A 23,880-nucleotide genomic window follows, 5' to 3' on the forward strand; every position below is an offset into this window, starting at 1 on the left:
CCCCGTGACGCGAAAATCCACGCTACGGCACTGCACAGTCCCTCAAGGGAACTTGAAGAGTCAGATTTAGAGATTTAGCTGTCGCTTTTACGCTTTTTATTATATGAATTACGAATGTATTACAGGGGCGTAGCTACCGCCGTATCAGCCGTATCAATGATCCGGGGCCCCTGGACTACAGCCCCTTACGTTTAAATGCAAACATTAATAAATGCAATCCACAATCTCACTGAACCTAGTGCTTCCCAGAAAAAAAAACATGTAAAAAACTGCTTATAGAATTTCTCTCCAAAAATTACGAAAGTCAAAAAAGCAATATCTTATTCCTTAAGTTAAGCGTGCACCCAAAAAGTTAAAAATATTTTATATAGGTTTAAGTTAAGTCACTGTCGTTATTTATTTTAAGAAAGCATTTTTGTTTCTTTTGTGAGGAATGTTTACCCTTTTTTTTGGGCCCTCCAAGTAAAATCAAAATCAAAAATCATTTATTTCAAGTAGGCTCAGTTTACAAGCACTTTTGACACGTCAGTTGACTCTATGTAAAGATTCTACTACCGGTTCGGAAGGCAGGTTCTGCTGAGAAGAAACCGGCAAGAAACTCAACAGTTGCTCTTTTTTTTAAAAAAATCATACAGTATTATAATTTACAATTGATGGTAACATTACAATTTTTTATAATGTTATCATCTTTTTGATAAAGGGCCCCTCCAAGGCACGCTACGCCACTGATCTATTGTAATACTATAAGATACCATCCAAGTTCAAATGGTTTTAATACTTTTCTATCAAAATGATGGTTTAATTGTGAGTTGAAGCACAACACGGCACTTGTGCGTTACGACAACTCCATTCGTCATTGTCAACCAATATTGGTGCGACCACGAAGTCACCTTTCATGGTCGACATTGTCTGCTGCGCGTTGCGAATACTAATCCATTTATTTTAGTATTACACATTGTATATGTGCGAGTATAAGGCATCAAACTCGTTGGTCTGCTGGTTACCTAACCAGTAGACCAGTAGCTATTCTGTAACGATGTTTTTATAACTATATAGTCTGTGTTCGAATACGTCTCGATAGAGAGCGATAGAAACAAACGCAAATGCCCACTAGCCAATAGACCGTTGACTCCGGGTACCCAGGTATATCCCCGTATATTTTTTATCACTCTTCGTGTTTTAAAAGTTCGAAGTGTACTAGCTAGTACTAAGCGATGAAGTAACATATAAAGCTGTATTAGTTTTTTTTTGTATTATTTTTTCTTTTCCTAACAATCTTAACAAACAAGAAAACAAACAAACCAATCGTAAGTTTTCAAAAAATGTCGTAAAACTCAGGTTGTATGGTCACTGATCTTTGCTTGTATTAAATTTGAATTAAAAACGTGGGACGTTGTAGCAAACTTAAAAATAAAGATCTTTTCTTTCTTCAAACTTTTTTGATAAAAAATGATTTATTATTAACTGTTTTTACTCGTAGATACAAGTAAATTAAAAGGTTAGGGTAGGCCAGGGCGGAGGGTCATTATTATAGAATAGTACTGCAAATTATTTCATTAAAATCATATACCTAGCATAAACAGTCGTATAAACGCTAAGAATATGAAAACTCCGCAACAACTTTGTATATTTCTGCTCAGTCAAATACCGCTGCTTAATCTTGAGAAAAATAGGTATCAACCTGAGTATACCTATAACCGCATACGTGCAGATTGGTTTATATGGGTTACCTAAGTTATTAACCTTACTACACAACTATACTCGCGCTTATTAAAGTGGGCGGATAATTGTGCCTCTGAGTATATTTTTCGTTACTAAAAAAATGCTTATCTATAAAAATCTACCCGCTTATCTAAAAAAAAGTGAAGGGAGAGTTAATTTGGTACCCTTTTGAACCCAGAGTGAGTTAAAAGACTAACAATCACGTAAACACTTTCTCTTACAAGTTCCAGCTTTCCATTTTCTTCCTAGTAACGCATACAAAACGAGCAATTTTCTTTCCACATTATACGCTGTGTGTGATATTATATGGAATGACTTACCTACCTACATTAAAATAACATTATGTTGTGTAATAGCTTTTATTTTTATCCTCTGTGGAATAGAAAGTTCCTCCTCTGTGGATCCTCTGTGGAATAGAAAGTTTTTATACTCTGTGGAATAGAAAGGTAGACTCATTCCGCTCGTAAAAATAGGTTTCCGGCTTACAATTGTTTAAATAATACTTACGAGCAAGAGTATTAACTTAAACTGCCTTGTTGTATATTCGGCTAGGCGGGCTAGGTATAGGTCAGGAGTGAACCGAACATGGGTTGTAATGATGACCTATATTACAACCCATATTCGGCTCACTGCTGAGCATGAGTCTCTCTCAGAATAAGATGGGTTAGGTCACCACGCTGGCCAAATGCGGATTGGCAGATTTCTCACACGTAGCGAATTAAGAAAATTCTCAGGTATGCAAGTTTCCTCACGATGTTTTTTCCTTCACATGATCAGATCATGAGTAAGGGAGGTAAAGGTCATATAACTGTTACTTATTTATTTAGATTGCGACGAAGTTCCAGGCAGTTTAATAACTTCTAAGCGTTTAATTATTTAATCAAAGCTGTTTATCACTTTATCAAAACTTGATCTATTATCATTATCAAAAAAGTAATTAATACCTATCTACATTTCGTAAATGTTTCGATATCACTATGACATTGTAGAAAACTAGCAAACGCCCCGCGGTTTCATCCGCGTAAATCTCTTTTCCGTGTGAATACTGGGATAAAATATTGCCTATATTTCTCGGTGCTACATCTTAGCTTTCTAATGGTGAACGAATTTTTTAAATCGGTTGAGTAGTTTTTAGTTAGATCGTAACAAAAAAAAAACAAATCTTATAAGTTTAAATTATATAGTTGCAATAAGAATCCCGGAAAAGGGGAATGCATAATTTCCCAGGGAACTCAGCTATACCCCCGTATAAATATATGGAGATGATAATATTATGATGTATAAATGAGGATCTGGTTAAATAATTGGCTTAATAAAAGTATCTTGAAGAAAAATACCTTTTTTTATCGCTCTTCTAGGGCAAAATGTTCGCCGGTGTAGAAGCGGCGAAGTAACATTTGAAGCTGTATTATTTTTTTTGTATTATTTTTTTCTGTTATATACCTACCAACAAGCTTGACAAACAAGAAAACGAACAAACAAAACAAATAAGTCTTCAAAAAATATCGTAAAACTCAGGCTACGATCTTAACTTGATGCCGGGGTGAACAAATTAAAGATGAAATGTCATAAAACGTAGCAAACTTTTTTCGATAAAGTAATGATTTCATTATTAAAATAGAATTATCGAGTTTTTTTTTAAATACAAGCAAATTGCCGGGTGGTTAAGCGTTAAGGTAGGCCTGGGCCGGGGATGTGCATTCCCCTTTTAGTACTTATTTGTCTAGCAGCCTGTCAACTCGCTCTGGAGCAGCAAGGTTCTATGTCCCGTACCGTCTCCTGTATGGTGGGAAGCCTGATCCTGTAATGGACAGATATGAGTATAGCATCATCTGCACTTGGTGAATACCTATAGAGATCTATATTTTCAATAGGTATCTATTTTTCTTTTTTTTTTGTATTGTTTTCATTTCAATGACTTTGATTAATTTTCGCTTTTGTGCTACGTACTTACGTGTAATCGCAGAGTGATTCATTACGAAGGCTTAAGTTGGTACATAATTTATTATGATTTTGTATAAATTGGCTCGAAAATGATTTAATTGTACTGAAAATGATGAATAGTTATTATGGTTCCTAATTATACTTATCTACATAATTATGGGTATAGATATCCAGCAACTTGTTCGAGAAAATACTCCGATCACGTTCATTTTGTAATACATCCGAGATAACAGCAGAGGTCATCAGCATTTTAACCAAGCAATAGACTGGTACAAACAAATGTCAACCCATTCTATATAATAATCTCTATCGTATGTAGAGACACAGTTTTTGTTTTATCTATTTTATTACAGTTATCACTTTCCGGACTACGTATCAGCGGCGAAGACTTAATGCAACTGAATTTACTTTACTTGTCGCGCTGTATGAATTTCCTTTCTTTTGGGACGGCTTACCTTCATCTAAATTCTATCCTTCGCCACTGCTAGGTATAACTTATTACTTTGTTTTATAATTTTTTCATTCATCATTATCATCAAGTCAGCCGATGGACGTCCACTGCAGGACATAGGCCTTTTGTAGGGACTTTCAAACATCACGATACTGAGCCACCTGCATCCAACAAAAACTTGCGACTCGCCTGATGTCGTGGGTTTGGCAGCGGAATCTTTGCTGGAGATTCTTAACACCCCTTGCCCCGCCGTTACAGTAACCGCTGCCAGAGCCAGGAATAGCGGGACTGCAGGGGACTAGGGTTTGCCCGATACTGACCACGCTGGGCATGCGGGTTGGTCAGCGCAGGGCCAGATTTCTCGCACCGGCCTGTGCCATTTAAAAATCTAGCCATTGTGAATGGATATACCGTCATTTGTCGGTCGGTATTTTTTCATTATTACACAACAAAAAGCTTAAATTAAGATTAAAGTCTCTGTGAGCCTGTTTAGATGAGTATAGTCCACTATACGTCCACTATTTCAGGAAGTTCGTTTTGTCTTTGAATGTAGAAGTTAGTTGCACCTACAAAATCCCAAAACCAAAAATAAAATTAGATACTTTAATTTTTGGCAAAAAATTTGGTTATTTACTTATACCAAAAAGTTACAAAATAAGGTGACAATATCAAAAAAGTCGTATTCAGGATTTGTTATTTCAAATTTCGAATAACATTAACTTGTAACCTAAATTACCATTGTTAATAAAGTAAATTGATAAATTTATGCCGATAATTACTTTTTTGCGTGTTACGTTATTGTTCATATGTACATATTAAGTAAAGAAAAACCTTGTAAAATTTTATTATTATAAAGTGACGGTGAATTTTTGAAAGAAATTCATTAATATTCTTTTAACATGTAACAAGCTACTGTGGAGGTCATTCTCACCTCTTTGTAGGTAACTAATTGTATAATGTATCTGTAATTACCTTTGACTTGTTGTGTAAGCTTTCCCGCCTTTAGTTTTTTTCTATAAAAATGCAATAGTTCAAATTATCTGTCAGTTGTATAAATTATAAAATGTTACCCATATAGATGCCTATTTGTATAATGATTCGTCGTTATCAACCCATATTCGGCTCACTGCTGAGCTCGAGTCTCCCCTCATAATGAGAGGGGTTAGGCCAATAGTCCACCACGCTGTCCCAATGCAGATTTGCAGACTACACACACGCAGAGACTTAAAAAAAATCTCTGGTATGCAGATTTCCTCGCGATTTTCTCCTTCACCGTTTGAGACACGTGGTATTTAATTTCTTAAAATGCACACAACTTTAAAGTTGGAAGTGCATACCTCGGACCGAATTCGAACCCACACCCTCCGGAATCGGAGGCAGTGGTCATATCCACTGGGCTATCACAGGTCATGTATAATGGTTACAAGAAGTAAATACACTTATACTACCGAGAAATTCTCTCTTTTGTTCTTAATAGTCTAGTTACCGAGTTTTATGAAACACATAAAAGTTAGTGCAATATCTAGTTCCTAAAAATATGAGCTATGGAAATTACTTATGGAAAAATGTATCGGAAGGCTATTTTCAACAAATTTTAAAAGGTATAAATTAGACGATAAAATTTCCTAAAAGAAACTTTGCCTTCCAAAACTCAGACGTAATATTTTTACGTTGAAACCTGGACTGACCTTGACTTCTGTATCCAATGCCATCGGTTCAATTCTCATTATACTTATATTAATTTTAGTATCATTATATTTACATTCAAAAAACTGTATTCATTAATATAATTTTTTTATATATTTGCGTAATTCTTCCCACGATCGACGTTGTTAAAATGAAAAATATTCATTATTCGTGAAACAATGTAGGCCAAGTGCATTCGAATTCAAGGTCGCAATTCACACTCTTGCCGACAACTTCACGTAATGTGTTTATATGTGCCACTGCGAAATTGGCAATGTCATCAACTCGCTAATAATTCGTTAAACAGGTCGAAATAACGAACAATAATAAGATTTTGACTAAAATTATTGGTTTTAGTTGTTACTAGTGGACGTCCAACCTTTTCATCCATGTAGTTCCCGACCTCGTAGGAATATGGGGATAAAAATATAGTCTGTCTTACTCGCCAATAGGTATAGAATTTTTTAAATCAGTTCAATGGTTAACCCATGAAAGCGTTATAATCAAAGTGACTCACTTTCGCATTTGTAACATAAGTATGGCACTTAAGAACAGTTTGTTCGAAACTACGACTCTATACAAATACTTATATTTCCTCTTAGCAAAAGAATTCATAAATCGGTTCACATTTGTCTTCGAAACTGCTGATTTTCTTGGGAAATTTCTGCGTAAATTAAACCTAAATCTGAATTTAAATAAAGGCTTTTTTCATTAGTTAGTTATAAGCTTCAATAAACTTAATGGTAACTAATTAATTATTATCTTTAGCTAACTTTGTTAAGCATGTGGAGAAGATTCTTGAAATCAATGACAATTATGGCTAGGTCAAGTGTACGAAGCTCGAGGTCACACGAGATACCGGTTTGTTAACGTCGAGTGAAAACTAGAACTGTGAAGTTCTACTTTTTACTTTTACTTAGAAGTTGGAATTAATCAAAAACATGGTTTTATATTAAATGTGCCGGTCAATGTAAAATGCGACTGTAGAACCTAACTATCAGTAAAAAATTCAGATCATTTTTATGATTTCTTTTTTTATTAATAATATGTAGTGATTTTAAAAAATATTCCTCAAAAAAAGTTAAAAAAGTAGGCACTCTTCTCATTTAAAGCTGAAAAAGCCGATTCCAAAACTCCTCAATGTCTGATGACGGAAATCTTCGAACAATGCGTGTTGTCAGTGATGATCTATTGACCTGAGACTTAGTTGCTGACTATTGACCTTAAAAAAAGCTCTGAACGACTCAGCGGGCCATGGAGCGTGCTATGCTTGGAATATCTCCGCCTGATCGAATCAGAAATGAAGTGATCCACAGAAGATCTAAAGTCACTGACATAGATCAATGAGTCGTAAAGCTGAAGTGGCAATGGGCCAGACACATAGTTTTAAAGAGCCGATGAACGTTGGAGTTCCTAGATGCTGGAATGTTGACCTTGCGAAAGCTTGACATTGAGCGTAGTGCTAATCAAAGGTCCGAAACTAAAAGCTCCAGCAGTGGCCGTTCTCCAGCTACAAATGATGATGTTGATGACATATCTACAATGTTTGAACTAGGAATTACAAGGTAGAATCACTTGAATTTCGTTTAAATATGAGTCGTAAAGCAAACCACAGTAACAGTTACGGAATATTTCTGCGGCGCCCGAGCGTATCGCAAGTTTCTTGAAGTCGGTACCAATGTGATGCAATATTTTTGTCATCGCTCATCTAGTCACAGTGAGATAACCAAACATTGATCACTTTCAAAGACATTCCTATAATAAAACTATGAGACTGTATGACCGATTTTAAACATTTGAAACAAATTTTTGTTTAAGCACATCGGTTTCTTTGATTTTTTTTATATCAATCCGATTTTTAAGTTGGTAAAATTCAGAGCTATTTTTTAAAAATATCTCTCAGTTTCGACTGTTAAAAAACTATAGAGTAACTGCCAGTCATTCGTTTTTCATGCGAGATAAAATTCACCTCAATGCTGTATATTTTTAACAATTAATGAGATCTGACATAATAAGTATCTTTATGAAACAAAAACTACAGAAATTACAATTTGTATTTGCAAATAAACTAATTTTTCGATCTTTGTAGTACTTGAGATTGTTGTCAATGGCTCGTTAATTCACGAGATGTTAAGACACTATAATAAATCTTTACAAAAAAGTTGATTTGAGTTTTCGGCTTGCTTTTCATTCGATGACTTATTGATTGTGCTTATTTGACTAGACTTTTTGCAACTGATTAGACTTATCCAGCATTATGCCAAATATGTGGTCACCACGCGTACGTGCGGATATTATTATAGCACTAAACGAGCGCAGTAATATTATGCGCTCATTACAATTTCATAAACTGGTAGAATATACAATGTTAGACATTTTACTTTGATTACAGTTTGAGTATATTATTTTCATGTATTTCAGAAATTGCACGTATTACTTCCTGTGCGCGTAGACAATAAAGCCATTCACATACTTATCATTTAACCATCATCTATACTATATGTAGTAGTAGTTAAAAAAATAATATGATACCTACTAGTGGCGAAGGATGGAATTTTGACGAAGGTAAGCCGTCCCAAAGAAAAGGATTGTCACACCGCTTGATACAAACTATTTTTTGTCATACATCCTTACATATTTATTAATTACAATAATTATTATGTATGTATGGATTTTTAAAAGTAACCCGGCGGGAATCGACATGTATGGACTCTTCGCCGCTGGTACCTACACTGTTAACAAGAAAAATTACAATACAACTAGTGGACGCCGGCAACTTTGGCTGCAAACTTTTATTGTACCAAAGTGACCAATTTTCAGAAGATAAGTATAATGGGCAAAGGGTTAGTAAGCTATTTATAAAAAGATAGATAAAATAACCCATTGTTTTTTGTATGTCAATAAAAAGTGGAATATTCCACCATATCCATTGCTCTTAAAGGTTTTCGCTGAAAGCTCACAGCCCCAGGCGGCTTGATATTTCCATTACCATCATATCATAATTTAACCCACAGGATATCTCGGGTATAGTACAGAAAGGCATTCATTAGTACGCGACAGAAGTAAAAAAATAACTAAAAAATTTGATAAGAAATAAAATCAGTATTTCACAGCTTGACTCGAACCAAGGGCCTCGAGATCCACAGGCTAACGACGACAAATGAGGCACTTCAATCTTCTCTACTTACGGGAACGGGAACAACGCGGGTGAAGCCGTGGGGCGGCTACTATTTAATATTTAATAGTAGGTGCCTACCTCATATTTTCCGACAGAGCCCCATTGTCTGCTTACATCAGCGTCTTTCATCTTGTCATTTTAATTTATTCTAATTTTTTCTAATTTTTCTCACCTTTTAGACTTTCCCTATACCTCCACGAACATTTCAAGACCAAGATAAGATAAATCGTTCTCGAGTTTTAGCGAGACTAACGAACAGCAATTCATTTTTATATATATAGATAGATTATATTGTACTAGCAACTCGCCCCGGCTTCACGGGTGCTTTTTTATTATTAATTTATTATTCTAAAGAATACATATTGAAATTAAGCATACCCATAATGCAGCAGCAGCACCAACCACAGTTGGTTTACTGTGCACTGGCTAATATATACCTTGTTTAATATACTAATATTATTATGTTTAGTCTTTACTACAAGATATCTTTGATACGAGATATTTTAGGGACGAAATGTACGGCCTGCCAGCCGCTGTTGCTCTGCTTTTTAAATCTGATATATTTGCTGTACATATATAGATAATATGTACCTATTATACATAATATCATATATAAGAGCTGTGATAGCCCAGTGGATATGACCTCTGCCTCCGATTCCGGAGGGTGTGGGTTCGAATCCGGTCCGGGGCATGCACCTCCAACTTTTCAGTTGTGTGCATTTTAAGAAATTAAATATCACGTGTCTAAATCGGTGAAGGAAAACATCGTGAGGAAACCTGCATACCAGAGAATTATCTTAATTCTCTGCGTGTGTGAAGTCTGCCAATCCGCATTGGGCCAGCGTGGTGGACTATTGGCCTAACCCCTCTCATTCTGAGAGGAGATTCGAGCTCAGCAGTGAGCCGAATATGGGTTGATGACGATACATAATATAAAGTATGAACCTTCCTCTTGAACCACTTTATCTATTCTAATTTCATTGAGTCATCATTATCATCAACATCAGCCACTCTCCTAGACATAAGCCTCCAGCATGGACTTCTAAAAACAACGGTCTCGAACCGCCAGCATCCAGCGGCTCACTGCAACCCGCTTGATGTCCTCGGTCTAGCTAGTCGACCAACACTGCGCTTTCCGGTATGGGGTCGTTAGTCCCAGCACCTTCGGACTCCAACGTCCATCGGCTCTTCAAACTACGAGTATGTGGCCGGCCCATTGCTACTTCAGCGTTGCGACTCGCTGAGCTATGTTAGTTACTTTAATTCTGCGGATCTCCTCATCTCTGATTCGATCACGCTCGATTTAGTGAGATGAAAAATTCCGTGTATATTCTTTAGTGCCCTTGAATGCAACACTGTGTCATAATTTGGTTACCATGCGTACTTGCGAATACCATTGAAGCTCTTAATCTAAACATTCACATCTGCTTTTGAACCCCCTCGCGATGCTCAGGATTTTTTTAATCCCCGCTTGAATTTCGAATCTTAGAATTATTGGCTTTTTCGGTATTCATGACGCGCACTCGTCTTGCTTCCTAACTCAATAATAATTATTATTATAATTAAAAGGGTGGGTGGTTACCATAAAAATACGCACCTACCTAATTAATACAGATTAGTGATCCGTTTTTATTGAAAAATTAATATTAATCTCGGCCAACAAAAACTTGCAACTGTATAGTCATAATTAGCCGAGCGTATGGTTATTACACGCTCAATAAATTAAAATTACCATATTATCTAAATATAGTCGCTATCCGTTTCTGTTTGTTTCATTTAATTTGAATATACGTAAATAGAATAAAAAACAATTACGTAAAATAGGCTGCCTAAATAATGCTGCACATCCTTTTCGCTTTGCTGTTGTAAGTTATATGTCACAACAAGTTTTTTTTTTATAGAATATTTGTCATATATTTTTAAACATGACTAATAATCCCATTATTCTCCAACTTGTCCGAAAAGACTGTGTTATGAGTGGGTACGACAACAGTCTAGCAGGCAGGGATCGAAAAGGGCACAAAACACACATCACTGCTTAGCCACAAAGTAAGCGTATGACCTGTGTTATGGATAATAAGATAGCGAATTTTATCATACACTAGCTGACGCCGCGTGGTTTCACCCGCGTGTTTCCCGTTCCCGTAGGTATACGGGGATAATATATATAGCCTGTAGCCTCCCTCGATAAATGGGCTATCTAACACTGAAAGAATTTTTCAAATCGGAACAGTAGTTCCTGAGATTAGAGCATTCAATCAATGAAACAAACAAACTCGTCAGCTTTATAATATTAATATAGATAAGTTCATATATTTTTATACTACCTAAATATACTTATTTAATGTATAAATAAACAAATAAGGATGTCTTTTGAAATATGATTTATGAATCACACAGATTTTTTTATTGTATTGTATTGTGCTGTGGTGAATTGTATTTTTGAAGTTCATACACCCTTTGTTAGCATTCCGTCATATTTTTAGCAGAACTGAACAATACAAATCTTAGGCACCTTACATTAATAAGTGTTTGTTATTCTTTATTTCAATACAAATTATTGTATTTTTCAAGCACTTATAAAACGTTCATTGCGACTGTTTGACTCTACTACCGGTTTGGAAAGACGAAAGTAGTTCAGCAAAGATAGATTCGATTCGATATTTAAAAGAGGCATCTATAAAAAAACATCATTTATCATCATCATCTACAAAAATCATCATTAAAGTAAAATTACCTCCTACGTAAAAAATAATCGAGTCATAAACATTATCATCATTTTTATCAGCGTATATAACATTATAAATATTATAAAGTAATTAAAATTATTAAGTCGAAAGTTTGTGTGTGTGTATGTTTGTCTCTCCTTTGCGCTGACTTACTGAAGAAATTGGCTGTTTGGTGTGGAAATAGATTTGTGGCTTCTTTTCATCCCGGTATCAGTTTTAAATATAAATCGGTTCGGTCTAGTACATGGCCTCTTGACAGGGCCTTTTGACGGCCTCCGTAGCGCAGTGGTGTGCGCGGTGGATTTACAAGACGGTGGTCCTGGGTTGGATCCCCGGCTGGGCCGACTAAGATTTTCTTAATTGGTCCAGGTCTGGCTGGTGGGAGGCTTCGGCCGTGGCTAGTTACCACTCTATCGATAAGGACGTACCGCCAATTTAGCGTTCCGGTACGATGTGTAGAAACCGAAAGGGGTGTGAATTTTTCTTCCTCCTAACAAGTTAGTCCGCTTCCATCTTAGACTGCATCATCACTTACCATCACGTGAGATTGTAGTCAAGTAACTTGTAATGATTAAAAAAAAAAGAAGGGCTAGGCGTCATAAGGGATTATAAAATAAAAACAACAAATTCAGGTACTTTTTATTTTATTCATAAACCCAGTCTACTCATTACAATGTCTACGTCTACGAGTAGACACGTTCCGAGTCACTGTTTCAGCTTCACCTTCTCAGTGGCGAGCGCCAACTTGCGTATATTGCAGAGGCAACCAGCCGATGCCTCCTGCAGCACCGCGTCTTTGGACCCTATCGTTTCTAGTAAGAATTGTACAACACCAGCCTGTAAATGAATAGTAAACTTAAACTCTATATTTGTCACTGTCTCAGACTAATTAGATAAAGACCTGCCTCGCAAGACATTATTTTTCTGTCAAGGTATATGACCAACGATCTTATGCGATTATAAACACTATCTCTATAGAATCGATGTTTCATAGTTTACAATCGTGTCCGTCGGTTAAAAACCTCCGTAAAAATACCTTTTTGTGTAGTTAAATGGTATAAAAAACCAACAAAAACTGGTAGTTTAGTATAAGATATGTATGAAATCTAAGCTCGTTTTCCTTAGAAAATGGCAGAAAATTTTGTTTGTGAATTTTGGTGCGATACTAGTCCTTATGTATTTAGTCTGAGGTCACTGTCATCCATCATTTTTTAATTTACGAAGCGTTAGCGCCTGTAGAAAGAAATTCGACGTGCGAAATGGCTACAGCTCCTGGTTCTGTAATGAACTCTTATGGCTTACGAGTGTAATGATTATTTTGAAGCCTCAATAGCTCAACGGTAAGAGCGGTCGGACTCATCTTGGAGGGGTGGTGGTTCGATCCCCGCCCCGTTGCTCTATTGTATTCTATTGTCGTGCCCACACCTAATACAGTCTTTCCCGACTAGTTGGACGGGATTGGATATATTGGGCATGTTTAAGAAATATGGTAAAAAATCTTTAAAAAAAAAAAAGAAAATGATGATGCCCTCAATCTCTCTTATTACATATAAACCGTGTATATGTGTTAAGTGTGTATGCTTGTCAGTAGCGTAGCGTGCCTTGGAGGAGCCCTGTATCAAAATTAGTTAGGGGGCCCAATAGACAAGCGGCAAATCCGAAAAATTTCCCAAAAAGCTCCCAATTCCCTTACTCAAAGCCAAAAAAAAATGTTACATCTTGTGTAATATGCATCTTGTGTATTATTAATTTTGGTACTTATTTTACATATGTAAGGTATAGATGTTGGTCATGTTGGTTGTTTTGTTTTTTCTGGAAGCACCAGGATTTGGAGGGTAACCGACATAGCTCAACGAGTTGCGAAGCTGAAGTGGCAATGGGCGGGGCACACAGTTCGATGAGCCGATGGACGTTGGGGTCCCAAAGTGTTGGAATGGCGACCCCGCACTAGTAAGCGCAGTAGTGACCCCCCACCAGGTGGACTGACAACATCAAGCGAGTCGCAGGGATTCGCTGGATGCAGGTGGCTCAGTATCGTGATGTTTGAAAGTCCCTACAAAAGGCCTATGTCCTGCAGTGGACGTCCATCGGCTGATATGATGATGATGATGAATTTTTGCTGTCACACTTAAGGGGCCCTTGTAGTCCGGGGCCCCGTAACATTGTTACGGCGGTAGCTACGCCCCTGATGCTTGTTATATTTTATTTATCCACTCTTGCAATTCTAAAGTGGTAACGCGTTAATGAAAGTTTCAACAGAGCGTAACCAAATTAGAAAAGGAAAAAAAATCTGTGTGAGGTCATTTGTAATGTTACCGTTACAAAATCTGCATTCTATATTTTTTTTTGTAATACATTCATAAATCTCTATTCATTAGTCGTTAATACAAAATCGCTTTGATATTTTCATAAGCTTGCGATGTATGTACATAATTGATAGGTACTTCACCCAATTGCTTGAGTAGGTACTTACGACTTACATACATATGTATTTATTTAGTAGTAATGGAGATTCTATACACTTTTAAACACGACGGACGAATGTTAGCAATCGCGATTGTGTACCTATACTAATATTATAAATAGCTAAAAAGTTTGTGAGGTTATCTCTGGATCTACTGAACCGATTAAAACCGATTTTACCGATAGAAAGCCACGCTATTTGCGAGTGTCGTAGGGTATGTTTTATCCCAAAATTCTCACGGGAACGAGATCTTTAGTAGGATATAACCACAAATCGTAATTGCCAAGGAACGGTATAAATCCAGCAACAAATTATTGTAACTGCCGCTTCTTTTTCCCAAATTGTTTTAATTTTTTCGGACAAATATTGTGAATTTCGCAGATGACAATACAAATATGCAGGAAGCACGATTTTGTAATCAGCGGAAGTACCTAATGGTAATGGCAATTATGCCCCGACCATGATTGATGATTTAGATCACCCATAAATGCTGCATTATGATATAATATATATATTTTTTTAAATACCTAATACACAACGATATATACATATTAAAATAAAGCCTAGTATCGATTGCATCATCATCATCATCATTATCAACCCATATTCGGCTCATTGCTGAGCTCGAATCTCTTTACAGAATGAGAGAGGTTTGGCCAATAGTCCACCACGCTGGCCCAATGCGGATTGGCAGACTTCACATACGTAGAGAATTAAGAAAATACTCTGGTATGCAGGTTTCCTCATGATGTTTTTCTTCACCGTTTGAGACACGTGATATTTAAATTCTTAAAATGCACACAACTGAAAAGTTGGAGACGCATGCCCTGGACCGGATTAGAAGCAACACCTTCTGGAATCGGAGGCAGAGGTCATATCCACTGGGCTATCATGGTTCTATTGATTCTATAATATAGGCTAAATAGTAATACATACTCTATACAGGGTGCCAACACCAAGGCTAACGGAAATAATGAAATGTATGTTAACCGAATTTTTACGGTTGATTTTCCTAGTAGAGAAAAATATATTAGCATTTCATGGATTCACCATGCGGGTGCTGGGTCCATCGCGTGGTAGAGAGAAAAACTCGGAGCAGAGCCTTGGAACCAGTAAAACTTAAAGACCGTAAAATTTCGGCTTTTCGGCCTTGATGTCAGCATCCTGTAGAGTGTGTCTTACAATTTACGGGACACCCTGTACATACTGGTACATTATATTTATAGTCGAAGGAAGTAGGTACTTAGTATCAATGAACGTGATTGTTTAAAAGCAAATATTGTTATCTCCGAGGAAGGTTTTTGTAAAGACTCCTTCATTCGTTTGATTTAAAAAAAGAATTTGAATATTCGAGTATGATTTCTTTAAAAATATGAAAAAAAAAAATCAAACGCGTTAGAGTATGTCAAGTAAAAAATTGTTTGCAAAACAAATGATAAAATACCTACCTTTAATTAATTAAAATGATACAAATCCAGTTTTTTATTATAATCTTGGAGTTAAAATTTAAGAATTTAAAATACTTACTGAGGCATATTTACATAATTCACTATTATTTATAATTACCTTATCTTGATCATATTTTACGTAAATAAAATTTAATTAGTACGTAACTCTTAGCAATGACCTTTGAGGTTTTTGTTTGATACCATTTTACGTATCTTGATATTATAACAACTGATTAAAATCTTAATTTATTTATGTTTATGGCTAGTCCTTGGTTAGTAGAACGTAAAAATGAACATAAATTATAATAAACAAAAATTAATGCACTGATCCTACGATATACCAAAAAAGGACGTAAAGGATTTCGTTACGTCCATTGCGTAAATACCCGTCAAAATAAAAATCATATTAAACAAAAAAACATCTAAAAGCGAGTACCTACTACTAGTTCTCGAAAGTTATTAAGTTAAGCAATAATAGCATGGCCTCGGAAAATCATTCTCACTTGTACAGTTTGTGGGCCAAGTTATATTTGTCGCTTTACACATTTGTCAAAAGGTTTCAGATAGTGAATAGATGTCATGATGTTGACGAGCTTAAGTGTGATTATGTCTTGCTAAACATTAAATAAACAAATGTGTCCGAATCGAAGTGACAAGCAATTGCAACATGAAAAACTTTTAAAAGGCCTAATAGTTATTTCGTGCTTCATGCATCGTTACCAAATGTCACTCAAGTAAGTAGTGTAACCTTTCTACTTTCGGAAGACAGTTTAATTTTGGATGTAGTAGTAAAATAAGCCTGTAAATGTGCTATGGAAGTGGATCTTGACGGCCTCCGTGGCGCAGTGGTATGCGCGGTGGATTTATAAGACGGAGGTTCTGGGTTCGATCCCCGGCTGGGCAGATAGAAATTTTCTTAATTTGTCCAGGTCTGGCTGGTGGGAGGCTTCGGCCGTGGCTAGTTACCACCCTACTGGCAAAGACGTACCGCCAAGCGATTTAGCGTTCCGGTACGATGCCGTGTAGAAACCGAAAGGGGTGTGGATTTTCATCCTCCTCCTAACAAGTTAGCCCGCTTCCATCTTAGACTGCATCATCACTTACCATCAGGTGAGATTGTAGTCAAGGGCTAACTTGTAAAGAATAAAAAAAAAAAAAAAAAATCTTTACCGAAAAAAGGTAGAAGCAGTACAAAGAGGACTCGCGATAGACATTTTTTTGTCTTGAGGAGGAAAAAATCCCTGCGGACTCCTGCCTGTCGACAGGGCATGTCCGGCTTGCACGGACTAAAATAACCCCCTCTACTCCAAGGGTGGCACGGGACCGCAATGCATTACTTCATGCCCCCCTCTTACGGATTTTCTCTCTTCTTTTTCTCATCTTCTTCTCGAACCTCTCATCTCCTCATTGTTTCTTTTATCATTTGCGCGTGTGCGTGCCACTCTTTTTCGCTATTCAGCATACGTCTTATTAAATTAAAGCTTACGGCGCTGTGTGTTCCCTGTGCCACCAATCTCAGATCACGATAGACATAAGCAGGGTATATCGCACTGTCCCTACTGATGCAGTGCTACTTATAGCAGAGCTATTGCCTATAGCCAAACTCGTAAAAGAACGTGCGATGCTGTTCGACAGTACGGAACTGATATCTGCAGAAACCCGAGAACACATACTGGAAGAGTGGGACAGAGAGTAGAGGGGACAAGGAAAAGGGACATGGACGAAAGAACTGATCCCGGTTCTTATAGAGCGGCACAAGAGGCAGCAGGGAGAGGTAGGCTAGGGTGTAGAAATGATAGAGTCATCATTATCAGCCGATGGACGTCCACTGCTGGGCATAGGCGTCCTGTAAAAACTTCCAGACACCACAGGCTCGCCGCCTGCATCCATCGAGTCCCTGCAATCCGTTTGCTGTCTTCGCCTAACCTCGGTCAACTGAACCATCAGCAATGTAAACTTATCCAATTATCATCATTTTAAGTGGAATAATGTTTTGATAAATTTTCTTGAAATTCACCATAAAAATTAGCTTTCTAACAAGCTATTGAATTAAATTACAAAAAGTTAAGTTATTAAATTAGATGATTAGTAATCTGCCGGCCGCCATAGGTCGATTACTTGTACTTGGATAGAAAAATGTACAACTTTGATCATAAATTATTATTTTTTTTTAACAGGAAAATCAATAGTACTATATGATCAAAGTTGTAAAATTATACTCAAAACTCGTATACTAATACAGATTTTAAGTAGGTAGCTAATATTTACTTACGCAGATCTAATAAATTAACTGATTGTCTATGGGTAATATTTAGCGTTATGTATGTAACTACGCCGTTATGTATGTAACTGAATCGTGGTAGCCCAGTAGATATGACCTCTGCAGAGTGTAGGTTCAGATCCGGTCCGGGGCATACACCTCCAACTTTTCACTTATGTGCATTTTAAGAAATTAAATATCACGTGTCCCAAATTGTGAAGGAAAAACATCGTGAGGGAACCTGCACACCTGAAATTTTTCTTCATTATCAGCGTATGTGAAGTCTGCCAAACCGCATTGGCCCAGCGTGGTGGACTATTGGCCTAACCCCTCGCATTCTGAGAGGAGACTTGAGTTCAGCAGTGAGCCGAATATGGGTTGATAAAGATAATGTAACTACGATTAGCTACGTAAGCTGGAAAGTGAAATTAAAATCTCTTACCGCGTGCATAGTAACACAATTGATAGAGTAGAATGAGAGATGGTACAGCGCCAACGCAGTCGATCTATGCACGTTGGGATCTCTAGAAGTCATGTAGTTGACCAGAGGAGTGATGGCACCACGCTTGCCGAACTCCTGCCGATTCTGTGCCCATTCGCAGCAGTAGGCGATTGCGACACCAAGATTTGCTCTGAGATGATCGTCTGTTGTGCTGACTGCAAAGATAAGCAAGCTTCATCATAATCAATGTCATAATTATAGGATTGCTATATAGACTTACAATTGTAAACACCACGATTGATCGAACAATCATTATTGCATTGCTTATGTCATTTGATTAAGTAGTAGTTACCAACCCTATATAGTACAGATTTTTTTGATAATAAAATACTACCGCTGTATTTCTACCGTCAAGTTAAGCTTAACCCCGAGAAGACGTACCGCCAAACGATTTAGCGTGCCTTGTAGAAATCGAAAGGGGTGTGGGTTTTCATCCTCCTTCTAACAAGTTAGCCCACTTCTATCTTAGATTGCATCATCACTTACCATCAGGTGAGATTGTAGTCAAGTCCAAAAAAAAACACCACATGATACATAATCGCATGGTAGTATCCTGGTATCGTGGTAACCACGATGGAATTCTACCACCAGGACAGACATGAGCCAATTTAGACACTATAAAAAGCTTAAATGTCTCCAAATAGAAATTGAAACCAAAATCAGGTTATCCGTTATAAAACAAAGGCATTATTATAATACAAATAGACAAACTAGGTATGCACTATGCATGTTAATTAATAAGATTAACTGATGTACTAGAATCACTGTACAATGTCTATTGCCACATTTAACCTCCACAGAGTAAAGATGTCATCAAAATATACTGTCAGAGGTGTTACTAAAACATACTTATAATTTTAACATACCATTGATAATCATAAATTACAAAATATCATTCATTGCAAAGACCTTTGATTTCTGTTTCAATTAAGGTACGAGTATAGATTTAACTTATAGATAAATCATTCTCGCTTATTTCTCTAATAAATCACCATTGAAAGTTGGCCGATAAAAAAACAAAAAGTAACACTGGCTACCGAATAGTCACTCGCAATTTCACAACGCAAATCGTATACCAATTACTGTAAAGCACAAATGATTTTACACTTAACAAATTTCGAAAGTTTCGCGGCCAACTGTTGCGGTTGCAATGCAAGCAGCAGAAAATCATCGGAAAGTAAACAAATTATAGGTAGATACTGTTAGGTGTTATGTTAGCTAGGAACTGACAGTAATCGATATTTTCTTATTTACAAGACGCATGATGCAAATTATTTACTAAGTCGTCTCCACGAACGGGACATTCGCAACGTTAGTCACGCCATGCCACCATTTTCTACACAAATTCTATGAGGCTATGAGCCGATTTCCACAAGGCGATATCATTGCGACGATACGCTGGCGAAATTATCGTTAACATTTATGGTAAACATTATCTAACGACTGTAGGAAATTACAGTAGGAGTAATTTGTCGCTAATATATATTCCGTGGAGATGGTACTTAAATATTAACCAGATAAAGGACAAGCTTCACGTACCAAGTTTCGAAAGTTTCGCTACAACGCCGTGGTCAGATATAACAGCTAGGTTTTCTTGGTCATGGGCTATTGTAGCAATTGCGGCGCAAACAGCTGACAAAACATTGTGGTCGTCAGAATCCAGTAAATCAACAGTTAATTCTAAAGCTCCCACAAACGATCGGACCATTTCACCAGAATCTGCCGCGTTTTGAACACACGGACTTAAAGCCAGTGCAGCGTTTGTCTGGACTTTTTTTGAATCGTTCTTCAACAGAGACCAAATCAACCGCACTCCGTCCAAGTCGTCAATTTCACTCATGCAGTTTTGTTCTTTAGCACACTCCATTAGAACCAATGGTACGTTTTCTAGTAATGGTTTGTACGTATTGTTCAAATGATGAACTGTAATCAAAGATAAAGAAAACGTACGTATTACTATTTGTAACGCAAAAAATACCAACATTTTTATTACCGTTTATTACGTAGTTCCGTGCAACTTTTTCATTGACGTTAGTAGTAAATTAAATAAAGTCTATATAATTAATAAGTAATCCATTGTTCCAAGCTAAGCTAATAGGTACATATGTAAATCTGTCATGCATGTATATAGTAGTAGAAGAAGATAATAATATAAACTACTCTTGTACGTGTGCCAAATAAGGTTCGGTGTTTTTGCATGATTGTACAAACCAGATAAAATAACATTGGAACTAAATCTGGGGGCACGTCAGTGCCCTCGCCAAGTCAAACAAAAAGCGAAACGGCCATACTGGCCATACCATCCTTTTCTCGAAAACATCAGGCCATTCTTGACCCCGTTTATAATACAGACGGTTAATATAAGATGTTGTTAGGTAAGCTAATAACTTAAAGGAGACTGCGTAATTAAACCAGCTAATTACATGCATCTCGCAACTTTTTACGGTAGAAGAAATGAATTGCGAGGCATTTTTCATATCTGAAAACAAGAATTAATAACTAATAAAACTCACTTAGCATCGGTATGCCTCCAGAACTCCTTATCTTGTCACGGTTGGGGGGATATTTCGCGCACTCTGCAAGAGCGCCTGCGACGTTCGTCAAAACTCCGTCATTTTCGTCGTCCAACAATTTAACAAGAGTCATAACAGCTCCGAGATTGTCGAGTCTCTTTACACTCGCATCACTGTTAGCACATTTCCATAGAGCTCCAGTTACTGCCGCCATTAGAGATTTGTTCGATCTATTTGTTGTATCTTGCGCTGCCTCGACCAACAACTCAAGGCCTCCGGCTTCCCGTATCATATCTCTTGTTATAGGATCGCTTGCACATTTATATATAGCTAAGCTACAGTAAGTCTGAAATAATACCAATTAACTATTAAATAGATTATGTAGAGCCAGACCCAGAAACGGTCGTCATGCTTACTAAACCATGTTTCTTAATATTCTTATCGTATTCGTATGGGTTAAGTACAACAAATTAAAAATGAAACCGCTTCTTGTCATCTGACTGTGTTACTATTTATTTATATATAGACTGTTAATGCAACTAAACCACTATAAAAATTCATCTTTACAACTATTATTTTGAAAAAAAATTCTTCCTGTACCTATTGCGATGAAAATTATCAAGTTAGAAATTCTAAATCTAAACTAATATTATTAAGATGTGGTATTGTATTGTAATTTCTGTAATTGTAATTTAACCGATTTTAGAAATACTGTCACCACTAAAAAAGGTCACGTTATTTGTGAGTGTCATGGACTATATTTTATCCCCTGTATGTATTCTCACGTTACGACGCTAACTATAAAACTGCTCTAATAAAAACCATTTTACATTGACCAAATTGTGTGATACGTATACCTTCAAATCCTTGTCGTCATTAGCTAAATGGGTAATTAGATCTTGAACCATTTTTTCGGTCTGTATAGCGAGCTGAAAGGAAGTTTCATTAGCGCACATTTGTAACAGGCCAACTGCCGGAACAGCAACGTCCAAATGAATGGTCTTGAGCATTCGAGCGAGCAGTGGTATTATGCCGTACTTTCTCATCGCCTCGCGGTTACGTTGGGAAGACGACATTGACCACAGGGCTTTCGCTCCAGCTCGGGCAATGTCTAGGAATTGTAGTTCATCCAATTGCAAATCTTCCTTCGGTGTAATTAAGTACCTAAAAGTACAGGAAACATTAACTTATTATTACACTAACTATTACTAATTAATTTATAATTGTTGTGATGTTTACAGTTAAGATTATCAAGATACCTTTCTTTGACGTCTAATAAATCGATTAATTTCGGAATTCCACCAAATTTTCTGCAAAATTTCCTACTTTTTCGTATTTTTCCAAGATTGGCTATAGTTTCTGCGGCAAGGATTTGTACATCCCTCGCTGGATCTGATAACAACCCCACAAGGAGAGGAATGGCACCAAGATCTGTTATCTTCTTTCGTATCTCAATGTTTGGAGATATATCTTTAAGGACAGCCAGTCCTCCCAAAATACAACACAAATCTCTCGTTTCCAATAAGTTGACCAAGAGTTCTAAGCCTCCTATCTCTTGTATAGCTCTCTGGTTCACTTCAATTGTTAAGTCGTGATCTTTTAGACAAGATAACGCGACCATAGTTGCAGTTTGATTACCTGCTTTCATGTATTTCACTAGTTTCTGTATATGCCAATATTCGGGAGGAATTTCAGAGGATTTGATGAGATCAGCCCAGTTGTCCTCAGAGGATGAAGATGAGGACGGTGAAGAAGCAGAAGTATCAGACCCTTCTGTAACCATTACGATCCGAGGCAGTCCAACTGTGTCCTGCCCTCCGTCTACACTAAACGTTGATATGTTATCAGCCTCTGCCATAATTATTGTTTAAAAACTTGAAAATAACACTCCCAAAGAAAATAAGTTATTGATTCCACACAAAAGTACTTTAATGATTATATTTTTACGAAATAATGTTATCAAATGCTAACAGTCCTGATATCGGACTGAATATTTGACTGAACGAGTCAAATGATTTGTCAATACTGTTTCTAAGCGACAAACATGACTGTTGATTTATGTTCTTACTTTAAAATGTTTATAGTTTGTGTTGGCTGGGTAAATAGGCAGTTGATACATGGTTGATACTTGATACTGCTATCAATTTCAGGCCATTGCTTCCTCATAAATGTATCACGATTGATACATTAATTGCTTACCGTATATCAGACTTTTATCATCTAGTTTGTAATTGTTTTATACATACACAAGAATTGTTAAAAAAAAAAATAATAAAAACAATTCAATTAGCATTAAACCTGTGAAATAGTAAAACAAGGACACCTACAATCTAAAAATGATTTTTAAAAAAATATTTCACAAGAATAAGCAGATCTAGACACGATCTAGATAATAAAAGAACCGGCTTTTAGCCAATATGATAAATGTTCATTTCGTAAGAAAGTTTTAAAAATTTAGTATCCAATTGCATTCGACTGCTTTTGTCATGTTAAATAAAAATTATGATCTTTATGCAACAACATAAATACCAGCTTAGGATGTTTAACTTCGAATGAATAACATTAAGACTTGATCTAGATAGTTTATGTATAACCATTGCTGCTTTACAGACTTTATATAATGTCTGGGTATTAAACAAAGATAATATAATTAATGGTATTCATACGCTGAATTAAATTACATTTAAGTAGAACAAGAGTGTTTGTATAACATTCTTTCTTTTATTATATTACTGCTTAATTTGCGTGATTTTTTTATTCGACAGAAAAAGTTTTCCAGAAGGTACCATAAAAGTGTTTGATTATAACTTCTTCAGGAGTTATTGGTTCCAATATTATTGTATTTTGCATTTAAATTGTTATCTATCTGTCTAAACCCAAGATGTTAGTTGTTTTTTAATAAAGATGTAGAAACGCGATCTAAAAGTGCATAGGTATGTACAAGATTAGAGAGATAATAAACTAAACCTTGTTTAAGCTTTGG

At 36.5% G+C, this 23,880-nt stretch overlaps 3 protein-coding genes across 3 annotated transcripts in view; 1 reads left to right on the top strand and 2 right to left on the bottom strand.

The window, feature by feature from the left end:
- LOC112043700 (peptidyl-prolyl cis-trans isomerase G) overlaps window positions 1-23,880 on the bottom strand; it is a 244,743-nt gene that overhangs the window by 140,336 nt on the left and 80,527 nt on the right. The gene's annotated exons all lie outside the window — the stretch shown is intronic.
- Window positions 1-23,880, top strand: part of LOC112043655 (SEC14-like protein 2) — a 44,880-nt gene that overhangs the window by 8,249 nt on the left and 12,751 nt on the right. The window lies entirely within an intron of this gene.
- LOC112043644 (armadillo repeat-containing protein gudu) lies at window positions 12,376-23,106 on the bottom strand. Its single transcript, XM_024079159.2, has 6 exons — window positions 22,157-23,106; window positions 21,755-22,061; window positions 20,898-21,243; window positions 19,924-20,307; window positions 18,325-18,539; window positions 12,376-12,547 (listed from the first exon to the last, which is right to left on the bottom strand). Exons 1-6 carry the CDS (start codon window positions 22,753-22,755, stop codon window positions 12,416-12,418), a joined length of 1,983 nt encoding a protein of 660 aa, XP_023934927.1. The 5' UTR covers window positions 22,756-23,106; the 3' UTR covers window positions 12,376-12,415.

This window comes from Bicyclus anynana, chromosome 5 (assembly GCF_947172395.1).
Source record: "Bicyclus anynana chromosome 5, ilBicAnyn1.1, whole genome shotgun sequence".
NCBI classification, from domain to species: domain Eukaryota; kingdom Metazoa; phylum Arthropoda; class Insecta; order Lepidoptera; family Nymphalidae; genus Bicyclus; species Bicyclus anynana.